The 20,210-nt window shown below is 39.7% G+C and overlaps 9 protein-coding genes across 9 annotated transcripts; 5 read left to right on the forward strand and 4 right to left on the reverse strand.

Annotated features, from left to right (window-relative positions):
- Window positions 1–184: 184 nt before the first annotated feature.
- On the forward strand, window positions 185–2,056 carry FET5 (ferroxidase FET5; the record flags this gene model as incomplete). Its single annotated transcript, XM_056227634.1, has 1 exon — window positions 185–2,056. One exon carries the CDS (start codon window positions 185–187, stop codon window positions 2,054–2,056), a length of 1,872 nt encoding a protein of 623 aa, XP_056087436.1.
- Window positions 2,057–2,384: 328 nt separating this feature from the next.
- Window positions 2,385–4,007, forward strand: SKDI06G0250 (uncharacterized protein; the record flags this gene model as incomplete). The annotated part of the gene is made up of 1 exon (XM_056227635.1): window positions 2,385–4,007. One exon carries the CDS (start codon window positions 2,385–2,387, stop codon window positions 4,005–4,007), a length of 1,623 nt encoding a protein of 540 aa, XP_056087437.1.
- Window positions 4,008–4,314: 307 nt separating this feature from the next.
- ACT1 (actin) lies at window positions 4,315–5,735 on the reverse strand (the record flags this gene model as incomplete). Its single annotated transcript, XM_056227636.1, has 2 exons — window positions 4,315–5,432; window positions 5,726–5,735. 2 exons carry the CDS (start codon window positions 5,733–5,735, stop codon window positions 4,315–4,317), a joined length of 1,128 nt encoding a protein of 375 aa, XP_056087438.1.
- A 656-nt stretch (window positions 5,736–6,391) lies between these two features.
- Window positions 6,392–7,012, reverse strand: YPT1 (Rab family GTPase YPT1; the record flags this gene model as incomplete). Its single annotated transcript, XM_056227638.1, has 1 exon — window positions 6,392–7,012. The coding sequence occupies one exon, from the start codon at window positions 7,010–7,012 to the stop codon at window positions 6,392–6,394; it is 621 nt and encodes a 206-aa protein (XP_056087439.1).
- A 345-nt stretch (window positions 7,013–7,357) lies between these two features.
- Window positions 7,358–8,731, forward strand: TUB2 (beta-tubulin; the record flags this gene model as incomplete). The annotated part of the gene is made up of 1 exon (XM_056227639.1): window positions 7,358–8,731. The coding sequence occupies one exon, from the start codon at window positions 7,358–7,360 to the stop codon at window positions 8,729–8,731; it is 1,374 nt and encodes a 457-aa protein (XP_056087440.1).
- Window positions 8,732–9,807: 1,076 nt separating this feature from the next.
- Window positions 9,808–13,881, forward strand: RPO41 (DNA-directed RNA polymerase; the record flags this gene model as incomplete). Its single annotated transcript, XM_056227640.1, has 1 exon — window positions 9,808–13,881. One exon carries the CDS (start codon window positions 9,808–9,810, stop codon window positions 13,879–13,881), a length of 4,074 nt encoding a protein of 1,357 aa, XP_056087441.1.
- A 178-nt stretch (window positions 13,882–14,059) lies between these two features.
- On the reverse strand, window positions 14,060–15,029 carry MOB2 (Mob2p; the record flags this gene model as incomplete). Its single annotated transcript, XM_056227641.1, has 2 exons — window positions 14,060–14,903; window positions 15,010–15,029. The coding sequence occupies 2 exons, from the start codon at window positions 15,027–15,029 to the stop codon at window positions 14,060–14,062; spliced, it is 864 nt and encodes a 287-aa protein (XP_056087442.1).
- A 246-nt stretch (window positions 15,030–15,275) lies between these two features.
- On the reverse strand, window positions 15,276–15,967 carry RPL22B (60S ribosomal protein eL22; the record flags this gene model as incomplete). Its single annotated transcript, XM_056227642.1, has 2 exons — window positions 15,276–15,632; window positions 15,956–15,967. The coding sequence occupies 2 exons, from the start codon at window positions 15,965–15,967 to the stop codon at window positions 15,276–15,278; spliced, it is 369 nt and encodes a 122-aa protein (XP_056087443.1).
- A 555-nt stretch (window positions 15,968–16,522) lies between these two features.
- MIL1 (Mil1p) lies at window positions 16,523–19,729 on the forward strand (the record flags this gene model as incomplete). The annotated part of the gene is made up of 1 exon (XM_056227643.1): window positions 16,523–19,729. The coding sequence occupies one exon, from the start codon at window positions 16,523–16,525 to the stop codon at window positions 19,727–19,729; it is 3,207 nt and encodes a 1,068-aa protein (XP_056087444.1).
- Window positions 19,730–20,210: the final 481 nt, after the last annotated feature.

Below are 20,210 nucleotides of genomic sequence, written 5' to 3' on the forward strand. Positions count from 1 at the left end.
TTATCTAAACACTTTTATTTCTCTCTTTTACCACTTTGTGGCTTATATATTCAGTTTGCACCCTGTTTCGCTACAAAATCTTCTGATATATATATTTGTATATTTAAGATCACAGAAAATACAAAGTAGAAAAGTAGGCGCCGAGAAGAAGAATAAAGGACCATACAGACGAGGAAAAGAGATGATGTTGTTGTGCTCATTGGTGTGGTTTGTGCTGACAGCTAGTGTTGCTGTGGCAAAGACACACACGCTAAACTATACCGCTTCCTGGGTGAGGGCTAATCCCGATGGTTTGCATGAAAAGAAGATGATTGGTTTCAACGGCGAATGGCCTCTTCCAGACATACATGTGGAAAAAGGAGACCGTGTTGAGCTTTATTTGACTAACGGCTTTCAAGATGACACTGCAACCTCCCTACATTTCCATGGTCTTTTCCAGAATACCAGTTTGGGGAACCAACTTCAAATGGACGGCCCCTCCATGGTAACACAATGTCCTATCGTCCCCGGGCAGACATATCTGTACAACTTCACTGTTCCTGAACAAGTGGGGACATTTTGGTACCATGCACATATGGGCGCCCAATATGGTGATGGTATGAGGGGTGCTTTTATCATCCACGATCCTGAAGAGCCCTTCGAGTATGATCATGAACGAATAATCACTTTAGCAGACCATTATCATGAAGATTATAAGGCCGTGACTAAAGAATTTCTATCCAGATATAACCCCACTGGTGCTGAGCCTATTCCTCAAAACATCCTTTTTAACAATACCATGAATGTAACTTTAGATTTCACACCTGGTGAAACATATCTCTTCAGGTTCTTGAACACAGGGTTGTTTGTATCCCAGTACATATTTCTGGAGGACCATGAAATGACTGTAGTGGAGGTAGATGGGATTTACGTTAAGCCAAATGTTACTGACTCGATTTACCTTTCTGCGGGGCAAAGAATGAGTGTGTTAATTAAGGCTAAAAATAAGATGCCCACAAGAAACTACGCCATGATGCAAATAATGGATGAAACAATGCTCGACGCTATTCCATCGGAGCTACAACTTAACCAGACTATCCAAATGAGATACGGTCACTCTTTACCGAACGCACGTGCATTGAATATTGAAGACTGTGATTTGGATCGTGCCACAAATGATTTTTATTTAGAACCTTTGATTGAAAGACATTTACTTACTCACTATGATCACCAAATCGTCATGGATGTTAGAATGCTGAATTTGGGTGATGGCGTGAAGTATGCATTTTTCAACAATATTACTTATGTGACACCAAAGGTCCCCACTTTGACCACGTTGCTGACCTCGGGGAAGCTTGTCACTGATTCTAGAATTTATGGTGATAACATCAACGCACAGTTCTTGAACCACAATGATATCATAGAAGTTGTGCTGAACAATTATGATTCTGGTAGACACCCATTCCATTTGCACGGTCATAATTTTCAAATAGTCCAAAAATCACCGGGCTTCCATGTCGGTGAGAACTATGATGAATCTGAACAAGATCGGATGACCGTCCCTTATGACGAATCCGCACCACTACAACCGTTCCCTGAGAGGCCCATGCTGAGAGACACTGTAGTTCTAGAGCCCAGCGGCCATGTGGTGCTTAGATTTAGAGCAGACAATCCCGGTGTTTGGTATTTCCATTGTCATGTTGATTGGCACTTACAGCAAGGTCTAGCCTCAGTCTTCATTGAGGCCCCTACGGTATTGCAGGAAAGAGAAACGTTCAACGAAAACTATCTAGATATTTGTAAAGGAGCTCGTATCCCAGTCACTGGTAATGCTGCAGGTCATTCAAACGATTGGTTTGACCTAAATGGATTGCCAAGACAACCAAAACCATTACCCAAGGGATTTACTACTGAGGGATATTTAGCATTAATTGTTTCCACTATTATCGGCGTTTGGGGGCTATTTTCTATTGCTCAATATGGTATTGGTGAAGTTATCCCAAACGATGAGAAAGTGTACCACACATTAAGGGAAATATTGGCCGCAAATGACGTAGAGGTCCCCACAACTAATTAAACAAGAAACATATAAGAGAAAATGAAAGAAGCCTATATTCATATTGATAATCTGCCGCGTTAAGAAAATTCTAGTACTGTAAATACTGCTTACTGTTTGGATTTTTCCTTTGTTCATTTGTTTTCTATATAAAGTTCACTATGTAATCATGTAAGTACATTGCTTTTCTTCCCTTTCATTTCGTCGCTGCGTCAGACTTTCTGACGCTCCGATTAAACGTCACAAAAAAAAAACATAATAATAAATGAAGAGAAAATGGAGAGAGGAAAAAAAGAGTAGAAAGAGAAAAATACTGGAGATGCTCATTATTACAAGAATATTGAATACCATGAAAGCCATGAACGCTTTTATTTGGAGACTCCCCAAGATGCCCGTGGTTAAAATTGCGAAAACCTATGAAGTTTCTAAAATTACGGCAATATTAACACTTGTAGGATTTCTAATGGGTCTTGAAGTTCCATCTTTGGCAACTTTTCTGACAAATAAGACATTTAACGAGTATTTTAGGTACCCAACACCGTTACAACAAGGTTTACTTATGGGTGCCACACCCCTGGGCGGTATCCTTGGGTGTCTTATTTACTGTGTGATGAATGATAAATTTAGCAGAATTTATCAGTTTCAAATGGGAATTATAGTTTGGAATATCGTTACCTTGTTGAATTTTTGCATCTGGAACTTATTAGGTTTGTTGATTTGTCGTGTGGTCAAGGGCATGATTCTGGGAAATTTTTCCATTTTAGTAGCTTCATATGCAAATGAAGTTATTCCTCGCGACAAACGCGGAAGCACCATGAGTTATATTCAATTGTGTTTAACCATCGGAATTCTTGTTATGCATTATCTGTGCATTGCATTGAGTCTCTGGGATTCTCACTTCGCGTTCCGTGTGGCATGGTGCGTAGGAATCATCCCCGGAATAGTATTTTGGGTGGCTAGTTGTGCCTTACCTGAATCATACCACTGGCTGGTATTGCATGGACAGATGAGTAAAGCTCAAGAAATCCAGCACAACTTGGCCAAAAAATTCAATGAAAGTCAGCCAAGAGATGCAGTTCCTGAAATGAGTAAGATTGAATTGGCAGGAGATTTCTGGATTGGAGTCAATGACTTAAACTTCTGCAAAAAATTGCCTCGGGGTTCATTGAAGCCCTTGATTCTCGGAATGACTTTACAATTATTGATTCAATTTAGTGGTATAAATATTATCCTTGGTTATATCACGTATATTTGTGAGATCGTGGGGCTTGACGGCAACGTGAAGTTGTTTACAAGTTCAATACCATACTTCATCAATATGGTTTTGAGCTTGTTGCCTATTACCTTTATTGATTACACAAGTAGGAAGCTAATCACATTGTTGGGCGGATTCCCCATTAGTGGGCTGTTAATTACCATTGGTGCACTTTTTGTCAAATACGGTCAAGATACCAAGCCAATTGATGGAAATAAGAGTCTAGTTTGGTCCATTGGAGAAAATCCATTTGTCGGCGGGTGGATTTTAACTTTGTGCTTTTTGATTGTTGGTATATTTGCCATGAGCCTCTCCAGTATACCCTGGATTTACACAAATGAAATGTTGCCATCCCGAGTGAAGGTGAAAGGGTTTGCCATTTGCGTTACATTTGGGTGGTTAGGCAACTTCATATTAACGTTCTTATGTCCTGTAATGATTGAAATGTTAAAAGGCACCACTTTTATAATATTCGGGTCTCTAACGTTTCTAATATCTCTGATTGTTTTAATTTGGTTTCCAGAAACAAAGGGTATGAGCATGGAAGACATTGATAATTTTTTTGAGTTTGAAAACAAAGAGAACACTAATTTGCATGAAGAAAAGAGTATCAAAACTCCAGATTTGAATTTCAATGTGGACTCCGCAAGATCTTCCGAAGGCGTAGAATCGCACAAGCCTATACAATTGAAGAGCGAAGAGGAGATGATCATATGATATACTAGATGCAATGTATAAAAAAAATTTTATTAATACTATATATATATATATATATATATATATATAATAGTTATTCATATATATTTCCTTTTTTCAATTTTTTTGAACTTTTTCAAGAGATGAGGGGACAAAACACATTATATCAATGAAAACGTACAAAAAGTAAATAAAGTGAGTGCTTGGAAGTAAACACACTTTTTCCTTAAAAATACTTTATTATTTTTATTTTGTTGAGTGGGTGGTTAAAAGTAGAAATAGAGAGAGAGGTACATACATACACATACACGCACAAAGGCCGAGGAGATCAGAAACATTTGTGGTGAACGATAGATGGGCCACTTTCGTCGTATTCTTGTTTTGAGATCCACATTTGTTGGAAAGTGGTCAAAGAAGCCAAGATGGAACCACCAATCCAGACGGAGTATTTTCTTTCTGGAGGAGCGATGATCTTGACCTTCATAGAAGATGGGGCCAAAGCGGTGATTTCCTTTTGCATTCTTTCGGCGATACCTGGGAACATAGTGGTACCACCGGACATGACGATGTTACCGTATAGTTCCTTACGGACATCGACATCACACTTCATGATGGAGTTGTAAGTGGTTTGGTCGATACCGGCAGATTCCAAACCTAAGACAGAAGGATGGAACAAAGCTTCTGGGGCTCTGAATCTTTCGTTACCAATAGTGATGACTTGGCCATCTGGTAGTTCGTAGGATTTTTCGATGGAGGAGGATTGAGCAGCGGTTTGCATTTCTTGTTCGAAGTCCAAAGCGACGTAACATAGTTTTTCCTTGATGTCACGGACAATTTCTCTTTCAGCAGTGGTGGAGAAAGAGTAACCACGTTCACTTAAGATCTTCATCAAGTAATCGGTCAAATCTCTACCGGCCAAATCGATTCTCAAGATGGCGTGAGGTAGGGAGAAACCGGCATAAATTGGAACAACGTGAGTAACACCGTCACCGGAATCCAAAACAATACCAGTAGTTCTACCGGAAGAGTACAAGGACAAAACGGCTTGGATGGAGACGTAGAAGGCTGGAACGTTGAAAGTTTCAAACATGATTTGGGTCATCTTTTCTCTGTTAGATTTAGGGTTCATTGGAGCTTCGGTCAAAAGAACAGGGTGTTCTTCTGGGGCAACTCTCAATTCGTTGTAGAAAGTGTGATGCCAGATCTTTTCCATGTCGTCCCAGTTGGTGACGATACCGTGTTCAATTGGGTAACGTAAAGTCAAGATACCTCTCTTAGATTGGGCTTCATCACCGACATAGGAGTCCTTTTGACCCATACCGACCATGATACCTTGGTGTCTTGGTCTACCGACGATAGATGGGAAGACAGCACGAGGAGCGTCATCACCGGCAAAACCGGCTTTACACATACCAGAACCATTGTCAATGACCAATGCAGCAACTTCTGAACGTACGGAAAAGCAATAATAAGAAAGCAACGGTTGTTAGTATTGAGATGTATTAAAAGTAGCAAAAATAACATCACTTGGCACGAGAAACTTTCAATGTTTTTTTTTTTTTCCAAATTTCAAGCCCCTATTTATGCCAATAATATGGTTGTGAATAATAGATCAGTCAAAATGGGAGGTAATGGGAGAGTGAAAAATAGAGAAAAAAATAAGAGACAAACTCTCGAGCCATTGGCGTGGTGCAATTCTTCTTGCGGAGTAGTAAACCTGTGGATGCGCTAGAACATACCAGAATCCATTGTTAATTCAGTAAATTTTTGATCTTGGGAAGAAAAAAGCAGTAAGTGTGAAAAATCTAAAAGCTGATGTAGTAGAAGATCCTATTCTTTGACAAAGATTGACCTTTTCTTTTTCTTCTTGGTTAGAGTTGAAATTGGAATGAAGAATAGAACAAGAGAGAGAGGAAAAAAGGAAGATAAAAAGAGAGCGTGATATAAATGAATATATATTAAACAAGAGATTGGGAAGGAAAAGATCAAGCAAAAACCAAAAATATACCAAAAAGGAGAGAGAGGCGAGTTAGGTTTCAAGACCGTTTATTTATTCATCCAAGAAGAAGAGGGAAGAAAAAATTCTGAAAAAAACGCGTGGCGGGTAAAGAAAAAAAAAAGAAAGTAAACGCCGGGTGACCATAGGGCTGGAATTTAGAATTTAGATAGGGCAGATTTTAGGGTAGCTTAAATATTTCGAGGGGTTTAGACAATCCGATAAGAGAATATGTAGGGTATCTTAGGGCTTGAGATCGTGCGGGTAGCATTCTCGGACCTTCATTCTTATTGATGTTCTTGTTTTTGTAATTGTTACTGTAGTTGTATATATAGACATTATATTCTCGTGTGTCTTATTCATTTAGTTATTATATTATATGTAATCTGCAAAGTAGAGGCGTTCTTTTTCAGCAGCAGCCGCCACCGGTGTTGGTCAAACTCTGACCCTTCAGGTTGACGTTGCCCTTGTCCTCTTTCTTTTGGGTGGTTTCGTTCAGGTTCTGTTGTGACATGCTCTCCTTGATCTGTCTGGCCATGGTCAAAAACGCGTCCTCGACGTTGGTGGAGTCCAGAGCACTAGTCTCCAAGAACGGCATTTTATTTGCGTCGGCGAATTCCTTGGCAACGTCATACTCCACGACTCGCTTGTCCTTCAAGTCGCACTTGTTGCCCACTAACAGCTTCAACACTGTTGAGGTGGCGTACCGGTCAATCTCTTGCAGCCACATCTTCACGCCGTTGAAGGATTCTTGGTCAGTTACATCATACACGATGATGATCCCGTGCGAACCACGGTAGTACGATGACGTGATGGTACGGAAACGTTCTTGGCCTGCAGTATCCCAGATCTGCAGCTTCACAGTCTTGCCGTCTAGTTCCACAGTCTTGATCTTGAAGTCCACCCCGATTGTGGAAATGTAGTCGTTGGTATACGTGTCGTCCGAAAACCTCAAAAGTAGACAGGATTTCCCGACACCGGAATTCCCGATCAATAGCAGTTTGAAAAGATAATCGTACTCGCTATTCATATTCGCGCTCCTTTGTTTGCTTATCTCGAACCTGGACCCAACAGAAAAAAATCTTCCCAACACTGGTGTGCTTAATCGCTGGATTCTTCTGGCTTCTGTTCTTTCTCTTTAACTCCCCCCATGGGCCAAAAAAACCAGTAACATTCAGGAAAACGGCACCGGGTCACGTAATACGTGCGTAGTGACCTAGAGGCGCCACAAGGAAAAAGGAAAAAAACAGAAAAAACAACAAAAGCTAAAACAAACACGAAAACTTTGGTAGATCAACTAAGGTAGTGGTGAGGCAATTGAAGTTACACAGCGACAATTCTAACTACAAAAGCAACATCTCCACAAAACAGTATAATGAGGGAAATTATTCATATTTCGACGGGCCAGTGTGGTAACCAAATCGGTGCTGCATTCTGGGAAACCATCTGTGGTGAGCATGGTTTAGATTTCAACGGGACATATCACGGCCATGACGACATCCAGAAGGAGAGACTGAACGTCTACTTCAACGAGGCGTCTTCTGGGAAGTGGGTTCCAAGGTCTATCAACGTGGATCTGGAGCCCGGGACCATCGACGCAGTGCGCAACTCCGCCATCGGGAATCTGTTTAGGCCTGACAATTACATCTTTGGACAAAGTTCTGCGGGCAACGTGTGGGCCAAGGGTCACTACACGGAAGGAGCTGAGCTTGTGGACAGCGTTATGGACGTTATTAGACGAGAGGCGGAAGGATGCGACTCCCTGCAAGGTTTCCAGATTACGCATTCTCTTGGTGGTGGTACCGGTTCCGGTATGGGTACGCTTTTGATCTCGAAGATTAGAGAGGAGTTTCCTGATCGAATGATGGCCACTTTCTCTGTCTTGCCTTCTCCAAAGACCTCGGACACCGTTGTCGAACCTTACAACGCTACGTTGTCTGTGCACCAACTAGTAGAACACTCTGATGAAACCTTCTGTATCGATAACGAAGCACTTTATGACATCTGTCAAAGAACTTTGAAGTTGAACCAACCCTCTTATGGTGATTTGAACAACTTGGTCTCGAGCGTTATGTCGGGTGTGACCACTTCGTTGCGTTATCCCGGTCAATTGAACTCCGATTTGAGAAAACTGGCAGTCAATCTTGTTCCATTCCCACGTTTACATTTCTTCATGGTTGGGTACGCCCCCTTGACTGCAATTGGTTCTCAATCGTTTAGATCTTTGACCGTTCCTGAATTGACACAGCAAATGTTCGACTCCAAAAATATGATGGCCGCTGCCGACCCAAGAAACGGTAGATACTTGACCGTTGCGGCTTTCTTTAGGGGTAAAGTTTCCGTCAAGGAAGTGGAAGATGAAATGCATAAAGTCCAATCCAAGAACTCCGACTATTTCGTGGAATGGATCCCCAACAACGTGCAAACCGCAGTGTGTTCCGTTGCTCCTCAAGGTTTGGACATGGCTGCTACTTTCATTGCTAACTCTACATCTATTCAAGAACTGTTCAAGAGAGTCGGTGATCAATTCTCTGCTATGTTCAAGAGAAAGGCGTTCTTGCATTGGTACACTAGTGAAGGTATGGACGAATTGGAATTCTCTGAAGCTGAGTCCAATATGAATGATTTAGTCAGCGAATACCAGCAATACCAAGAAGCTACTGTAGAAGATGATGAAGAAGTAGACGAAAATGGTGACTTCGGTGCTCCACAAAACCAAGATGAACCGATCACCGAGAATTTTGAATAGTCAGTTGCTTTTCCCTCTCTTTTTTCTACCTTTTCTTCTTCTCTGAGGTTGGAGCACTTTGGAACCAAATAAATAAACAAGAAAAAAAAAAAATTAATCAAAAATAAGAAAAACTAATCCACGAAAAATTTCATACCATTCCTTATTGAAATATATAATTCAATTTATATATATATACTATCTTAACTACCTTTACCCTTTCAAGCTCTTGATTTTCAATGCTCACTTCGGCGGCTAAAAGGACCGCCCGGAGAGCAGAATTTATATATAAATACGGACGGCAAATAAGTAAGGAAACTGAACCGCAACATCATACAGCAAAACTACAAGCCAAAAAAGGGAAAAAGACAGGACCTCTTCAAGAGAAAGAAAGCCACATTTTTTGTCAGGGTGAGGGTTTGATGCTTACATTCAAAAAGTCCGGCCCTTCCTTCAACAATGCATCATGAACTAGGCACAAAAACGTATGTCTTCTTCCGGTCGCTCCACCCCCCAGATAAGATTCACTTTTTCCATGTTCCATATAGTATTATAAACAAGATGCGCTGCCTCTACTATTCCCATTTAACAAACGATGAGTGGTGGGATCTTCATCATTTAGCCGCCAAGATCCGATTAATATCGTGAAGAGTGATATATGTGCTACCCGGAGTGCTCACAAACTATTTCGTGTCCAGCGATCCGGGGTTGGGTGGCCAAAAAATCTAGTTTATGTATGGATCCACTTCAGTCTTTGCTAACCCCGAACTTTTTCACTCTTCCGTTTATTTTTTTTATTTTTTTTTTTTCATTTGGAGGAAATTAGAACTATAGTACCTTGATTCTAATGCCTTGGTGGAAATATTGGCAAAAGAAAGTTAGGCGTTTCATTCACTACTAACTTTTAAAGCAGATACCACACAGCTTAAATAATTTCCAAAAGAGTCGCTTCTAAGGGACTAACCAATCCAGGTCAGAAACAAAAGCAATTTTCCTGTTCATATACCATTTCTATTTTGCTTCTGTAAATTTTTCATTTTATTCATTTTTTTGGCTCATTTATTCCTTCTTTTCCGCCTTTCGATATTCATTCAAACATGCTAAGACCAGCCTACAAATCTCTAGTGAAGACATCACTGCTACAAAGACGGCTAATATCGTCAAAGGGCTCAAAGCTGTATAAACCTTCTCCGGACTCAACAGGTACAATCCTGATGTCTGAAGAACCCTTGGTGGCGGCTTCGTCCTCCACCACGTCTCCTCCATCAGGCATAATAGACACAAATGACTTTTCTCTATTCAACAACAACAACAGGAAGAACAGCAGCAGCAACAGTAGCACGCCTTACCAGTGGAAAAATTCCTCAGACTTAGATTTTGATCCCTTTAACAAATCACATGCCTCAGCAATAACCACGATGACAAGAACCAGGGACGTTATGCAATTATGGTCGCTGTTGGAGGCTTGTTTACAATCCAACCTAATGAAAAGAGCATTCTCCATATTGGAATCCTTGTATTTAGTGCCTGAACACAAACAGAGGTTCATTGAAGACTATAACATGTATTTAAATGCATTTTCCAGGAACGAACCAAATTTTCCCATTTTAAAGATGAACGAAAAACTAACGAATGATTTGGAGACGAACTTTAAAGATATCAACTATAATGACAAGACTCTGGCAATAATGATTCATCACTCCTTAAGATTTCATGCATCCGCAAGTTCAATGCTTCTGAAGCCTACAATTTCCGCTTATTTCAAAATGAGCGTAAACGGAATCAGGGAAATTTTATCAAACCTAGATATTCTGACCATCTCAGATCTAAATCTCTTGGTAAATGACCTAAGAGTCATATCACTATCGCAGCTACCAAGTTCGGTTAAACCAATATTGGAGTCCCTTGCACCGTCTTCTTCGCCTGTAAATAATAACCAAAACGAAGATGGCTCAAAAAACCTGGAAGCTGAGAACAATTCAAAGAATGAGAAAAACTTGGATGCAAGTCTTGGTTCTATGAAGACACCTTCTTTAGAATCTCTCCGGGATGTCCCATTAGGTGGCTCAACGGGAGTTTTACCAAAAGATGCCGAAAAGCTCATAGCTGTAGATACTATTGGAATGAGAGTTATCAGACATACTTTATTGGGATTATCATTAACGCCTGAGCAAAAAGAGCAAATATCTAGATTCAAATTCGACGCCAACGAAAACGTTCTAAATATGAAGCCAACGAAAGATGGCGATGACAGTGATACTTCTATAAATTTTTTTGAAATCTACAATTCTTTGCCATCATTAAAAGAGAAAAAGGCGTTTGAAAGTGCATTAAATACTTTTAACCAAGATAGGCAAAAAGTTTTAGAAAATCGTGCAACAGAAGCTGCGAGAGAACGTTGGAAGCACGATTTTGAAGAGGCAAAGGCTAGGGGTGATATTTCTATTGAAAAAAACTTAAATGCTAAATTGTGGAAATGGTATAATAATATGTTGCCTTTAGTTCAGGAAGAAATTAATCATTGTAAATCACTGTCATTGGAAAGACCTTCCCCTTCCGATAAGAAACATTTAAATAAAGTTGAAACAAACCGTCTTGACTATGGCCCATACCTAACTCTGATTGACCCAGGAAAAATGTGCGTTATTACGATTTTGGAATTATTAAAATTAAATTCCACAGGCGGTGTTATTGAAGGTATGAGAACTGCAAGAGCGGTTATATCAGTGGGTAAGGCCATTGAAATGGAATTCAGGTCTGAACAAGTCTTGAAAAGTGAATCTCAGACATTTAGAGATGTCAATAAAAAATCGCCAGAATTCAAGAAACTGGTACAGAATGCTAAATCCGTATTTAGATCATCACAAATTGAACAGTCAAAGATTTTATGGCCCCAGAATATTAGGGCCAAAATTGGTTCTGTGTTAATATCGATGTTGATTCATGTTGCAAAAGTTTTTGTGCAAGGTGTTGATCCCATAACAAAAGCTAAAGTCCATGGTGAAGCTCCAGCTTTTGCACATGGTTACCAATACCATAATGGTTCTAAATTAGGTGTTTTGAAGATTCACAAGACTTTAATTCGTCAATTAAACGGCGAAAGATTAATTGCATCTGTTCAACCACAATTACTACCAATGTTGGTTGAGCCTAAGCCATGGGTCAACTGGAGGTCAGGTGGATACCATTACACGCAATCCACTCTTTTAAGAACAAAGGACTCGCCTGAGCAAGTCGCATATTTGAAAGCTGCTTCTGATAATGGTGACATAGATCGCGTTTATGATGGTTTAAATGTGCTGGGTGATACGCCTTGGACTGTCAATAGAAAAGTATTTGATGTAGTTTCGCAAGTTTGGAACAGAGGTGAAAGCTTCCTGGATATTCCAAGTGCCCAAGAAGAAATGGTTTTACCCTTGGCTCCTCCCAGAAATTCAGACCCTTCCATTTTAAGAGCTTGGAAACTACAAGTAAAAACAATTGCCAATAAATTCTCATCCGATAGATCCAATAGATGTGATACAAACTATAAATTGGAAATTGCTAGGGCATTTTTGGGCGAAAAATTGTATTTCCCACATAATTTAGACTTCAGAGGACGCGCTTATCCTTTATCTCCACATTTCAACCATCTTGGTAATGATATGAGTCGCGGTCTTTTGATCTTTTGGCACGGGAAGAAGTTGGGCCCATCTGGTCTGAAGTGGCTAAAGATTCATTTGTCAAATCTGTTTGGCTTTGATAAGTTACGTTTAGAGGATCGTGTCGCATTTACGGAATCCCATTTAAATGACGTTAAGGATTCTGCGGAAAACCCCTTAAGTGGAGAGCGTTGGTGGACAACAGCTGACAAGCCTTGGCAAGCTCTGGCCACGTGTTTTGAGTTGAATGAAGTCATGAAAATGGATAACCCAGAAGAATTCATATCTCATCAACCAGTTCATCAGGATGGTACATGCAATGGTTTACAGCATTATGCTGCCTTAGGTGGTGACGTTGAAGGTGCTACTCAAGTTAATTTGGTTCCAAATGACAAGCCACAAGATGTTTATGCTCATGTGGCAAGACTAGTGCAGAAACGATTAGAAATTGCCGCTGAGAAAGGTGACGAAAATGCCAAAATTTTAAAGGACAAAATAACCAGAAAAGTTGTTAAACAAACTGTTATGACCAATGTGTATGGTGTTACCTATGTAGGCGCGACTTTCCAAATTGCCAAACAATTAAGCCCGATTTTTGATGATCGTAAGGAAAGTTTAGATTACTCTAAGTACTTAACCAAACACGTCTTTGGTGCTATTCGTGAATTATTCCATAGCGCACATTTGATTCAAGACTGGTTAGGCGAAAGTGCAAAAAGGATCTCCAAATCTATTAGGTTGGATGTTGATGAAAAATCTTTCAAGAACGGTAACAAACCAGACTTTATGTCTTCCGTCATTTGGACAACGCCACTCGGTTTACCAATCGTTCAGCCGTACCGTGAAGAAAGTAAAAAGCAAGTTGAGACAAATTTACAGACTGTTTTCATTAGCGATCCATTTGCTGTTAATCCTGTCAATGCGAGGAGACAAAAGGCCGGTCTTCCTCCAAACTTCATTCATTCACTGGATGCTTCTCATATGTTGTTGAGCGCAGCAGAATGTGGTAAGCAAGGATTAGATTTTGCATCTGTTCATGATTCTTACTGGACGCATGCGTCTGATGTGGACACTATGAATGTGGTGTTAAGAGAACAATTTATTAAATTGCATGAGATAGATTTAGTTTTGAGATTGAAGGAAGAATTTGACCAAAGATATAAAAATTACGTCAAGATTGGAAAAATAAAGAGATCAACGGATTTAGCTCAAAAGATCGTTAAAATCCGCAAGGATTTATCTAAGAAATTAGGAAGGAGCACTACATTAGCTGATGAAATTTATTTCGAGAAGAAAAGGCAAGAGCTATTAAACAGTCAGCTAGTAGAAGATAGAAAGGTTGGCGAAAAGATGGTCACAACGGTGTCGTTATTCGAGGACGTGAATGATTTGGACGCCCTTGAACTAGAAAACGGTGGGGATGAACATAGTGGTTCTAGCGTTCTTTTACCGTTAAGATTACCTGAAATCCCTCCAAAGGGTGATTTTGACGTAACAGTATTAAGAGGCAGTCAATATTTCTTTTCATGAGTTGCTAACCACAAACTACCGTTTTTTTCCGTTTTTTTATTTAACTTGTACATATGTATACGTATGTATTTATATTCAACGTTTATCGTTTGCATTATTTTTTATTCTTTTTGATTATTTATTACTGAGTGTCCAAGGCGGTGTGACTAACTATATCCAATAACAATAGCCTTCATTATCAATTATATATAATCTTACCTTGTTTTTCAAAACTTTCAATTAACGGTAAAAGTGGGATCATTTCCTTCCTGTCAATAACTTTGAACTCTTTGGCAAAACTAATGAAATGAGAAAAAAACGAGTTCCAATGGGCTTCCAGTGATAAATGCACGATTTTGTCAAAATGGTGGTGATAGATATGTGCAAATATTCTAAACATTTGCACCATGATTCTCTGCACATCTCTCGAAAACTGCTGCGGAAATGGCAGCCCATTTTTGGTCGGAAATAAGTTCTTATCGTTGACCTTGTTATTTATCCACGTGAGGGCTAAATCTATGTATTGGCTAGCCGGTAGTGACACCTGTCTATTATTCGCATCCAGCCATAAATAATCCGTGTGAGGGCCAGCATTCATCGTTGGATATGCATCAGGGGTTACGTATTCGGCCACCACTCCGTAGAACTGATTTAGATTTGTGAAGAATTCAAAAACATTTAACGCTATCCACTCTCCCAAATCCACGTATTTGGGCAGTTGTACTATTGTTTTAAATGAACCCTTCACTAGTGCAGTTCTTACGAACGGTTCGCTGAGAAACATTATTTGCTGTGATTCTGGCCTCTCGTTGGCGTCCTGTTGCTGCGATTGCGGTGTGCTGGATGTCATTTGCTGTGATTGAGGTGTAGCTTTTTGTGCAGGGAAACTTGTCTGGGAATGCCTCTTAGGCGAGTGATGTTTATTTCTTAAAGATAGCCTGGAACTGCTACTATGAGGGCTCGAATAAATGGTATTCATTGGTGGCGGTTGAGGCACATTAAGCGGTTGATTTTTATTTTTTTTGGAGTTTCTTCCAAATGCTCTGCTTTCAAAATATACATGCAAGATCAAACGGTTTTGATTCAGTGCGGTTGATTAGTTAGTAACGCAAGGCCGGAAGGGACAGGTTAACGGCGTTATGAACATACTTGAAGTTAAAGAAAGACATATTGTATGGGTATATGGTCGATTGGCTTGTAAGTTGGAGCGGCAATGTTTCCTGGTATTTTTGGTGATCTACCTGCTTGAAGTGTTTCTTTTTCTCTTTTTGTTTTTTCATGAATTTTCGTGAAGATGACAATTCCAGAGAGGGAAAATAAAATACGTAAATCGCAGAGGACAGAGAGACAATATTAAGGGTAATGAATTATTATATGAATAGTTTTATAGATGAGTATATGAGTTCAAGTTCTACTTATTCCTCGTCTTCCTCTTCTTCAGCGTCTTCAGGAGTGACTTGGTAGAAAACCAATTTGTATTGGTTCTGCCTTATAGAGATAAACCTGATCCAGTCTCTTAGCTGGTTCTTCTTCAGGTACTTCTTGGTCAGATACTTCAAGTATTTACCAGAAAATTTGGCGGTGGCCACGACAGTGACTACGGATCCATCTTCAGTAACGTCAATGGCGTTACCTAGATTCCCTACTGCACCATCGACCTTGATATGATCGATTAAGTACTTGGAGTATGAAGCTGGATCGAAGACTCCGTTTTCAGTTGGGGATGTGACGTCGACGGTCAAGGTCTTGACAATTTTTTGCTTTCTGGAAGTCTATAATAACCTTATGTTAGTATTCCATAACTTAGATAAAGTTTTATTTCTCGTCTTGACGAGTAAAAACTGCCTAGCCTACTGCTATTAACAATCACTTCATACAACTAAAAGAGAGGACAATGCCTTCTCTGTAGCCATAAGGGGTGAATTTTTAAAATACAGAATAGCTGAATACATAAAAATGTAAACTTGAAAGGATGGAACCACTAAAACCGCTGAATGAGACTGTTAAGTTGACGGTAGGGAATAGACAGACTTTTTAAAACCACTATTTTCTCTTAGGTCCTCTGACTCTGATAGAAGAGGGAAGGTTAACGTACGTTTGGAGCCATTGTTATTGGATATGTGTTATATGTTGCTGATGTGCTTCTGTGAGAAGTAGTATAGGGCTGAAGTAGTTATTGAGAATGAATTTGATAAATGGTAGGTAGTCGATTCTAGTGTGTCGTATTTGAACCATTACATTATTGCATCTTTAAATTTGAAAAATTACTCCGATCGCGTCGGGCTGTTTAAAAGAAAGAATTAAAATAAGTGCATGTTTTTTAGACATGTCTGGGTGCCCATCTTTGAAATATGTTTGGGTGTTAATAATTTAAACAGTCTTGGGAAATTGCCGACCTTAATCCTCTAAAGTTTAAGAGGAAATGTGGTGCAAATAAACGATCCTGCCGTATTGATAGCAGAAGTAGAGCTGCATTGGTAGAGAACTATACAGTACGTGAGCTTTTTTTCAAGGTTAGATAGCTTCAAATATTATTTTACCGACTGATATAGTTAATTTGGTACTACTTTTTAGTGATTGTAAAGCACAGCACAAGAATTTCTCGAACAAAATTATAAAAACAAGGTTGAAGAGAGAGGAGAAAAGTTTATGGCTTTAGAACATGTCCGATTCAGAAGAGGATTTAGGTATACAGCTGAAAGGCTTGAAGATAGTACGCCATTTGAAGGACCCAGAAGACCATACCTCTGCGGAATCCGGACTAGTTTTCCATCCCGATTGCGGCTCGAGTGATCAAGATGATTTAACTGATATGCATGCACATCATGTTAGAAAGGCGTCTGTCGGGCAAGGCAAAGCAGAGGAAGTACGTAATGAGAATACTTCGCTTGAGGAAGAACCGGCGGTGAAAGATGCAAGTGTGCCCTCATCGCAGTCAGTAACCAGTGCTGATGAAGCAGATAACGGCCTTAGTCAGAACGACGGGTTTGGATCTGCACAGGATTTGGATCCTTTTGCAGATACAAAGTCGGGGGACGTTTCTAATTCCAATTCTGATTCCGATGATGGAGATTGGCAAGAGATGCCTGCCATATCATCTTTCAATATATATAATCACAGAGGTGAACTAGAGTTGACTTCCAAGGTCAGAAACCTAGAAGTGTCTGCTGATGCGCCTGCCGCAGTTCTTTCTACAAAGAACCACAAAAGTGCAAATGACTCAAGATTCGATTATACCAAAATGGCTGCAGAACAGCAGGCCCAGCGATCCTATCGAACAAATAAAAAGACGGATTTCCTGTTCGATCGTAAGATTTTAAAAAAGAAAATCAATAATTCGCAAAACTCCATCACTTTGACTTCTTCCACCTCGACTACGTCGTTAAATGATGACAACAATAACGAAGATGAGGATGATTCTTATGACGAATATGAGGATGACGTGGAGCCAGTTAGCGACTTGAATCGGGATTCCCAGTTGAACATAACGAAAAATCTTCTAACCGATATGGAGAAGTTTGCGTATATAGGTGCAATAAATATTCTGGCAAATCAAATGTGTACAGATTTGGCCACATTATGTCTCTGTATTGACATCAAAGCTCACAAAAAATTAGCACATCGACTGCAGTTCACCCAAAAGGATATGGCTGCGTGGAAAACCGTGGTCTTGTCAAGGTTGTATGACCATCTAGGCATATCTCGAGAAGAAATTGCAATGATAGAAAAGCTCTCCTTGCACAAAATCCAACTGAAAGATCTGTGTAAATGCTTGAAGACCACTCAGAGCATTGATAATCCGTGGGAAAATCATCCGGACCAAAATGATAGTGCGCCAGATGGAACGATGAAAGAAGAGCCTTTAAATGAACAAAATGACGCAGTACCGCCCACCACACGCAAATTTGAACAACAAGCTGGAACAACCGAAACATCGGAAGCTGAAGAGTCTTCATTACCTTTGAAGGTTCCGTCAAAGGTGCTCGATCCAGAAAATGTCAAAAATCAGGATAAACTAAATATAGACGTAGCATGGACTATAATATGTGACCTTTTTCTGATATGTTTGCAATCATCCACTTATGATTCAAGATCAAGGACTTTGTTGCTGAATTTCGCAAAAGTTTTGAATATGACAAATCTGGAAATTTGTGAATTTGAAAGGCGTGTAACAGATTCTTTAGATATGGAACAATCTACAGAGGATCAAGTTTGGGATGAGCAAGATCACATGAAGAATAGAAGAAAAAGCAAAAGGAGAAAGAAAATGGCATATGTTGCCCTGGCTATGGTAGGCGGTTCTTTGGTCCTTGGACTAAGTGGTGGTTTGCTTGCGCCTGTCATCGGTGGGGGGATTGCCGCAGGTTTATCGACAATAGGATTAACTGGCGCAACAGGTTTTTTAACTGGGGTAGGTGGTACCGCTGTGGTTGCAGTCTCAAGCACTGCTATTGGTGCTAACATTGGTGCTAGGGGTATGTCGAAGAGAATGGGGAGTGTGCGAACTTTTGAGTTTAGGCCATTGCATAATAATAGGAGAGTTAACCTGATCTTAACCGTTTCAGGCTGGATGGTTGGTAACGAAGATGATGTTAGATTACCATTTTCTACGGTAGACCCTGTCGAAGGTGATTTGTACTCGTTGTATTGGGAACCAGAAATGCTGAAGTCTATTGGTCAAACGGTTAGTATTGTGGCTACTGAAATCTTCACTACATCACTTCAGCAAATTCTAGGTGCCACAGTTTTGACAGCATTAATAAGTTCTATCCAATGGCCAATGGCTTTGTCCAAACTGGGCTACATTTTAGATAATCCATGGAATGTTTCCTTGGACAGAGCTTGGTCTGCAGGTAAAATTCTCGCTGATACATTAATTGCAAGAAATTTAGGTGCTCGTCCAATTACTTTGGTCGGTTTTTCGATAGGTGCAAGAGTAATTTTCTCTTGTTTGATTGAGTTATGCAAGCAAAAAGCCTTAGGTTTGATTGAAAATGTTTACCTTTTCGGTACGCCAGCCGTTATGAAAAAGGAACAATTAGTCATGGCAAGAACTGCTGTTAGCGGAAGGTTTGTAAATGGTTATTCAGATAAGGATTGGTTCTTGGCATATTTATTTAGAGCTGCTGCTGGTGGATTTAGCGCTGTTATGGGTATTTCGACGATAGAAGATGTTGAAGGATTTGAGAATATTAATTGCACTGAGTTAGTTGATGGTCATCTAAATTATCGTAAAAGCATGCCCAAATTGTTGAAAAAAATTGGTATCGCAGTTTTAAGTGAAGATTTCGTTGAGATTGAGGAAATGATGAACCCAGAAGAGGTTAAGAGAAAAAGAAAATTAATAAACGATGTAGATGCAGCGCAAAAGAAATTAAATGAAAGGAAAAAACATAATAGCTGGGTGCCTAAATGGCTGAAACCCAAGAAATCCAAATGGAAGGTTATGGTGGAAGAAGCCGTTGAAGAAGGAAGAGATATGCAGGACCTGCCGGAAACTGATATCAATAATAATGAAAACGAAAACCCAGATGAACAAGAAGGGAAGGAAAAGTCAAAACTCAAAGATGCTGCGCTTGTAGATCATGGGGCATTAATGCACGAATTGCAACTCATAAAGCAGGCGATGTATGAAGACCAATTGAAGAAGAAAACACTCTTAGCTGAAGAAAAGAAAGAAGTGGAAACATCAACGGAATTTTTAGCTCACACACAGTTTAAACAACCCTCAACGCCGAAAATGAACCCGCCACAAAGTCCCAATCATTTTCAATTATTAAGCGCTGGAAGAACTATAATCCCAGAGGATGATGATATGGATTCTCGGAGGGAGAGGAGAATGGAATTTTCATTCCCAGATGATATATAAATTTCAATGAATTTTCTTTTTTTTGGCTCATCCATTGTACACACGTATATATAGGCCAAACGGGACGTTCCCAGAATGTAACAATAGTATATATATATATATATATATATAGAAAGGACATAAACCATTTAAATCTGTCCTGAGAACTACTAGTAATTCTCAAGTTTCGGCACAAAACATGAAATCTCGGCTCGATCAATTAAAAAGGTCCCATTTATGCTATCTATTTAATCGAGATAGTTGAAAAACAAAATTAAAACGGCACAAAAATCAATCATGTCATCACTTATAAGATATGATATGCAATTGGAAGATCTGAAATGCCGGAAAAAGTCACTCTTTAAATAATTATACCAGAAATTTTTTTTATAAAAAGTACTATAATTTAGTGAAGAGAACAAATATTGTAGAAAACCAGCGCTCAGAACAAGAGGGCATAAATGCAACGTCAACCCATGCTTGCCTTCACGTCTACTCCTCA

This window comes from Saccharomyces kudriavzevii (genome assembly GCF_947243775.1).
Source record: "Saccharomyces kudriavzevii IFO 1802 strain IFO1802 genome assembly, chromosome: 6".
Taxonomy (NCBI): Eukaryota; Fungi; Ascomycota; class Saccharomycetes; order Saccharomycetales; family Saccharomycetaceae; genus Saccharomyces; species Saccharomyces kudriavzevii.